We start from the raw sequence: 6,848 nt of genomic DNA, 5'->3' as shown, positions 1-6,848 counted from the left end.
TGCCTGCTTATGCTCTTGTAGTACATTCTTGTCAACTTTTATGTGTTTTGCTTTCAATTTATTGAGCAAGTAGAGGTTTTCTGGTGCACGTACTCTTGATAGTGCTATGTATACCAGGCCGTGTTCTTATGTTAGTTGGATCAAAGGCTAATGAGTCCATGGTGAGCCCTTGTGATCGATGCACACTTCGGGCAGATGCTGGCTGGATCGAAAATTGTGTTCTTATCACCGTATTGAGCTGGTTTTTTCCTATTTGAAATTCCCTCTGTATCGAAAGTATGAGTGTCCATCTTGTCGATGTGCCTTTCTCATGTAGTGGTTTGTTTTTATACCTGGTGTTTTGTCCGACATTCTCATTTTCAAATTGTATCCACATGACTCTTTGCGTTTGTCTTATGTTTGATCCCATGAATAACCCATCCGCCGCATTAACAAGGCAATCCCTAATGTCCAAGTTTCCTGAGAAAATTTCAATAATCATTCCAATTTCCAATTTTAATTCATAGGGTAGTCCTCCTGTAGATTTAGGGGACTGTTGGTATTTTGATTGACTTTTTGCAAGTTTTCTTCCTTTGGTCTTTTGCTCGTATGATGTGAGGTAGTCCTTGTAAGACCTCATCGTTGAGCTTGTCTTTTAGAGCATTTGTGTAAAAAAGGTGTGGAATGTGTTCCTTTCACAAAGGATGTCTATTGTATAACTTGTTTAGTGTTTTAATGTCTCAGTCAGTGTGGTTTCCGACTCTTATTTTGTTGATGATTTCTAAGTATTGGCTGTTTTTTTGTCTCAATGGTTCGTCGAGCTCATAGTACTTGATTTGTGTTTTTCAGATGTTGGTTGAGATGGCTGATTTGTGTCTTTGTCATTAAAGATCTAGTTGTCTTTAGTTGGGCTTAGCCTAGCACAGGTCGCTGCACAGTAGGATGTCAACACCACCAAATGGCTCAGCGTGGTTGTGCTTTATTTCTCGCATTCGCATATCAGCATGGCCCACTAGCAAGATTTCATCGATTAATATCACCTCCAGGCTTTCATATAGTATGGACAATGTTTGTAGCTTTTCTGGTGTGAGGCCTGTGTAGTTTGCAAGAATTAGTGGCAAATGCAAAGGTGCGTGTATTGTATTCCCTCCAATGTTTCTTGTTTCTTTGCCAGTGTATGCTAGAAGTGGTGCTCTTTGCTTTGTTGCATCGCTTGTGTCTCTATGTGAGTAGTGTTGGAGAAGTGCTTGTACAATTAGAGTAGCATATATGTTTTGCCAGTTCTCGCATTCCCAAAAAGGAAAAGATGTATTGGTGTTGTTGGTCCTTTGAACTTCCTTTTCTTTAGTACTATGCCCTCTACTATGAGTCGTCGTTTGTCATTCACGTTTCTAAAAATCCTGTGGTATTCTTCATTTGGCATTCATTCTATTGTGTGCATAGGTGTTGCTATAAATTTCTTTTATTTCGAGTTTATAGGAATGTCAAGCTAGAGGTCATATTGGTCATGCTCGTGCCATGAATTGGAGGAAGCTGTCGATGATGCAAGTTCATTGTGGGATCCTTGGCATTCTTCAATTGGAAGTATTGTTTTTTGGTATTGGCCTTTGTTTTTTTCTATTGTTTGCTCATTCGTTGTGTATGTTTCTTGCCATGTTCCTATGTCGGTGTCTATCGAGTGCTCGTCCATCGGCAATGGCAAGTACAAGATGCAGAGCTCTCTGTAGTGGTTCTCAGGGTCTTTTGCTCTTGAGTAGTTGTTCAATCTTATTATCTTTGGTCTTTTCCTTTCCTTTGCTTTGCCTGCAGTGCATGTGTATTGGCTCGCAAATTGTGCTAGGCAAATGTCTTCTAATGTTGCATTTCAATTCTTGTATTTTGTCACTATGTTCGAAAAATATGTTTGTGCTTTATGGTTCCATTTGTTCTAGTTGCCATCTTCACTTTAGCAAGAGGGTGTGCTCTTTTGCTTTGCTGGTGTTTATGTACACGAACTCTCTTGTGCTACTATGTAGCGGTAATGAGAGGGACAGGTATACGGCTTGTTGTGCACTAAGGTGCTGTGTGTTTAATATTGCATTTTCCATTTTCCTTACTCTTTCATTTGTTGGCGCTCCATCTCTCATGCATTGATCTATTGCCTCTTTCACTGCCTCTACTGTTGCTTTGTCTGACTTTGCCATGTATGATGTGCAATACGCTGCCGCTCTATTTGGGTTCACAATGAATTGTATGTCCGGTGTTTGCTCCCCATAGCTTTGACAATTTCGAGGTGAAGTTGTTTGTGTATATGTCTTTCATATGTCTTTTCACAAACACAGTGGGTTGTGTAAGCCTTGATCTTAAGGCAATCATATATTGGCTTTTTGTTAGGCCTAAATGATTAAGGAATGTGTCGTACTCCATATTATCAATCTTTGTTTCTTCTAACATTTTCATAATGTGCTTCATATCTTTTGCATTGATTTTTTGCTGCTCCTCGTCTTGCAATGTCCAGAGAACCATTGTCTCACACATTGGTGGTCTTGGGAAACTGTTTTCTTGGCCTGCAACATGTTTTACGATGCTTGTGCACTTGAATGTCCTTTTCTTATAGTTCTAGTTGTGCGATATCTGTCGTCGTGATGTATTTATCAATGAAATCGACAATTTCTATTGGCATTGATTTTGTAAGGGCCGGAGCATGTTTGATCCACAACAAGCCGTGATCGTGTTGGATTCCTCTATTTTGGAATTCTATTATACAAAGAAGTAATCATCCACTTGTCCGACAATTGTGTCATCTTTTGAAATCAATTGCTTCAAAGCTTCGAATCTGTGCACATACTACTGTGCTGTTGTCACGAGATTCGATCAGATTAACTCACGCACATGAGAGGTGGAGGACATGTTTTCTGCGTTGTTTGTTTTTTTGGCTACTTCGCTTAAGCAAACGACTAGTGGTTTTCATAAACGCTCAGCTGCTAATAGCGTCACGAATAAGGTTGGTGCACCCAATTGCCGTAGCATTGCAAATAAGTTCTTCTTAAGCTGGTTTTTGTAGTTGATTGACGTTCTTAATGACACAAAATCTTTGTAGCCAATGTTTCATTGCAACTTCTCAATGTTCGTGTCCCCTGTGGCATCTGCAGCTCGAAGGGTTCTTCCTCTCAACTGTCCCTTTCGCATCCGTACACACGTTGACAAAAAAACTTGCTTTACCATGATCTTCATTGTTTTGAAAAATAAGTTCTTGATTGATAGCGCAAATCTTCAATCCTTGTTCCTGAGTTCGCACTGTGCTATCATCTAGTATGTTGTTGTAGACGGTAACATGTACTTTACAAAGATGGAAAAGCGAGTTCCTCTGAGTGTTTGTCCTTTAGAATGCTTAACGGTGAGAAGCCTTCCGATGGTGCAACATTCACCACATGGTCTTCGAAGTCGATTACTTGCTATCCAGTGTAAATACTGTGGACAAATGTCTGTATGTACCTGCTCCTCCATGTCATCATCTTGGATATTGTGTTCTGGTTCATTTGTGCCTACGCACAACAGAGTGTTAGAGTCAAACTTTCACACATGGAAAAATAAGATTGTTATGGTGCTACATACACAGTCGATGCATGATAACTATTTCCAAATATGGGTAAGCGGGAGCACTACCTTCCATATTCCAATTACACTCCTCCGATTCTTCCTTAACGCTGACAAGGTTGGGCACTCTTCCTATATCTGCAGCGAAAAACAATCGTTGGTCACTACCACTTGCATATGCATCTCGACTCAAATACAATGAAAATAGAAAAGCAAGAGGAACCTTGACAACTTTGTGTAACACCTTCAACGTAAGTGCTTGCAAATCATTCCAGCTCTGAAAACCACGGCCACGCAATGTTGTTGAGTGAATGGAAGTGGAAAATTTGAAGGAAGGAAGGAAGCAATGACAAATCTACATCGGTCGAATACCAGCCACACAACTACCTCTTTCAAATGTATCGCTTCCACCAGCAGACCCCATGGATTCAGAAGCAGAGACGTGGGAGGGAGAGGCCATAGCTGCCAGAGTAGAATAGATGACGATGACAGCAACGAAGGGTTTAACACCAAGGAGATCAGCAAAAGACAGTCGATCGTGCACTGGGCATGTAGCATGCTCATATAGAGTTTGTCTAACCGCCATCTTACGCCTAGCACCATGTTCCAAGAGATGATCGAAAAGCCACACGGACGTCGCACCAGCACTGATTGTCGAATAGGCGCTCCCACCCATGGTGGAAAGGTTACAAACAGCTCCGACCATCACAGCTCCTCCAATAAAACGCAAGCCAAATAGGAACACAGCCATAGAAACCCTGCCAACAAGCATACCAAGGTGCCACGTTGATCCGCAAGGAGAACTGCTAGATGGCTTCCCACGGCCATTTCTGCAAGGCAAGGAGCATCCCCCAACACCACCAACGAGTTCTACTCCGAAATAGGGGCATTCACGATCATACCTACAAGGGAAAATCCACTGCAGAACACCAGAACAATGTCTGCCTCCAGGAGTTGCGGAGAACATACATTTTGCCCAATACCATACATGCAACCGAACACGAACCACTGGCCAGCACCGCCACAATTGCGGGAACGAGAAATCTCGGAGGCTAACACGCCTCTCCCAAAGAAATCCATATAGAATTTGAGGCAAAAATCGCCCAACATCGTGGAGTAGAACGAAGGAGATACAGAACCTGCTGTGACGCCACGACTGTGTAAGGCACCCTCACGGCAGCACAGGTAAGAGATATGCAAGCCCAACATCGCGGAGCACAACGGCGAAGCAACGAATGAGGACTAGGAGCCGATAGAAGATGACATGATTTCACGCATGCAATCCACATGTCATTAGACACACGTAGGCGGCCAAAATCCACGTCATTTTCATTTGCTTGTGGTTGCAAATCGTTAGTAGATTTCAAGTTAGGAATTTTAGAAATCGGGAGAGCCAATAGGAAAGCTAGCTCATAAGATATGTCCAGCTTTATCTGTTTGGATATACCTGTGTGTAGGGGAAGCACGTCTAGAGTCTCTTCTTGGTGATCTCTTCTTCTTTTATCTTCTTTATGTTCTCAATTTATGCCAAAACTTTTGAATTTGGGTGAGCAATTGTCTTTCATCAGTTTGTAGCACGATAAAAAATGTATGTGTGTTTCATTCACTTAGACATTCAGGCAGAGGCACCTGCAATTGGTTAGACTCATGGTGAGGTGGATTACGAACAGAGAATATGCATGCTCTATGCGAGAACATAACCACACTTTGAGAAGGGTGGACATTATTTGGATGAGAAACAAAGCTTTGGACATAACATCCAAGCATCTAGAGTGTTATGTCCAAGGCTTTGTTTCTAATCCAAAGTAAAGGGCCAGCTCTCCGTCTTTAATGTGTTGGTTCTATTGCTTTTCCACTTGTTAATCGTTGTAACATTGTTCTTTTGACATTGCAGTCCTATTTGCTTAGTTGTAAGGGGACTATCGGCGTAGTCTAAAGGGAGAGTATTCTTACATCTGTTTGGGTTGAGCTAAAGTCTATTTTTGTTTCTTTTGTGTTTTGGTTGTAATTGGTTGTGACATATACCAAAGAATTGATTCACTCTTGATCCTCAAATGGATTTCCTGTTGTACAATCTATCAATTTTTTCCTTCATGATCATCAAACTAGGAGCAAGGTTTATGTTTTATTCTTATTCTGAGTGTAATTATTATGCCTAGTCATGAAGTCGATCATATAAGTTTATGCTTAGCTATATTGCACTTTGCCTTAAATTCTATCAACTTACTGGTGACTTGAAGATAATCTCCATGATTGTAGTGGCCAACGCAACACAAATTTGGTAGAAAATGTGGCATATCATGCGGTCTCATTTGTCAGATGTCAATTGTGATGTATGCGTTCTATTTCAATGGAATGTTGTTCTGAGAGTCACATGAATTTGAGTAAACTGATTGATTCAAAACCTTTATTGTTTTGATTGCGAATGGGAGTTTTTGATTTCATGTTGAAGTAGGTTGTATCAAACACAACTAAATGCTGCAAGAGACACACCCACACCATTGGTTGATTTTTAACATGATTTGAAGAGACACATCCATGCCATTGGTTGATTTTTAACATGATTTGAAGAGACACACCCATGCCATTGGTTGATTTTTAACAGGATTTGAAGTGTTTTCTCTAAAAAGGCAGACTTTAATAATTATGTGGCCCTCTTAAGCCTATTAAATTTTTTGATGATGGCTTTGGGAACAAAATAACTACAGGTACTTGTTTTTTTACCCTATAGCTGTTATGTGGTGGTCTTGCTCTACATTAGCTTTCATGGAAGATCCTCATCCTTCTTCCCTGGACCTCTTCTTGCCCTCATCTCTGCATGCAAGTGTGATGTTTTTGTACTCTTATAGCTGCCTTCTACATTTTGTGACCCTCTTGCACCTTTAGACTTTGGGATCGTTTAGGGTGTCGAATGCATCAAGGATGATGATCCTTTTGCATTAGACAGACGAGGATGAGTGCTCGTGTATATCCATGTGGACTTTGAAGTCGTAGATTGGTTGAAAAGGAGAAGCAGAATAGAATCAGGGCAATTTTTAACAGGGGACCACAATTATGGAAGTGTAGCTCATTGGACTAATCTTTCCCCTATAGAGTTATGGAAGTGTAGTTCATTTAGCGAATCTTTCCTAGGGTAGAGTTACAAATATTAGCCCATGCTACCACTTTTAACACTTTAATGGGTTTAAGTATACTGTATAGAAATTGAGAATTCTAACCTTATAGATGGCTCTAGATGACTTATGTCGATTGATTTAAAAATTACCTTGGATAGAATACTTAATAGCCTATAG

At 40.7% G+C, this 6,848-nt stretch overlaps 1 protein-coding gene across 3 annotated transcripts; it reads right to left on the bottom strand.

Annotated features, from left to right (window-relative positions):
• Positions 1-3,515: 3,515 nt before the first annotated feature.
• LOC147893366 (uncharacterized) lies at positions 3,516-4,575 on the bottom strand. 3 transcript variants are annotated; one of them, XM_087386581.1, is made up of 3 exons: positions 3,943-4,575; positions 3,779-3,832; positions 3,516-3,693 (listed from the first exon to the last, which is right to left on the bottom strand). In XM_087386581.1, the coding sequence occupies exons 1-2, from the start codon at positions 4,520-4,522 to the stop codon at positions 3,822-3,824; spliced, it is 591 nt and encodes a 196-aa protein (XP_087242707.1). In that variant the 5' UTR covers positions 4,523-4,575; the 3' UTR covers positions 3,516-3,693; positions 3,779-3,821. The 3 variants fall into 3 exon arrangements, with proteins under 3 accessions (XP_087242707.1, XP_087242706.1, XP_087242708.1); XM_087386580.1 differs by having other exon boundaries at positions 3,516-3,832; XM_087386582.1 differs by having other exon boundaries at positions 3,516-4,313; positions 4,458-4,575.
• Positions 4,576-6,848: the final 2,273 nt, after the last annotated feature.

The sequence above is a fragment of the Dipteris shenzhenensis genome, chromosome 15 (assembly GCF_047967505.1).
Source record: "Dipteris shenzhenensis isolate YYH24624 ecotype China chromosome 15, Dip_SZ_1.0, whole genome shotgun sequence".
Classification (NCBI taxonomy): domain Eukaryota; kingdom Viridiplantae; phylum Streptophyta; class Polypodiopsida; order Gleicheniales; family Dipteridaceae; genus Dipteris; species Dipteris shenzhenensis.
The sequence above is the reverse complement of the archived record's forward strand: the minus strand, read 5'-3'. Positions and strand labels throughout refer to the sequence as shown.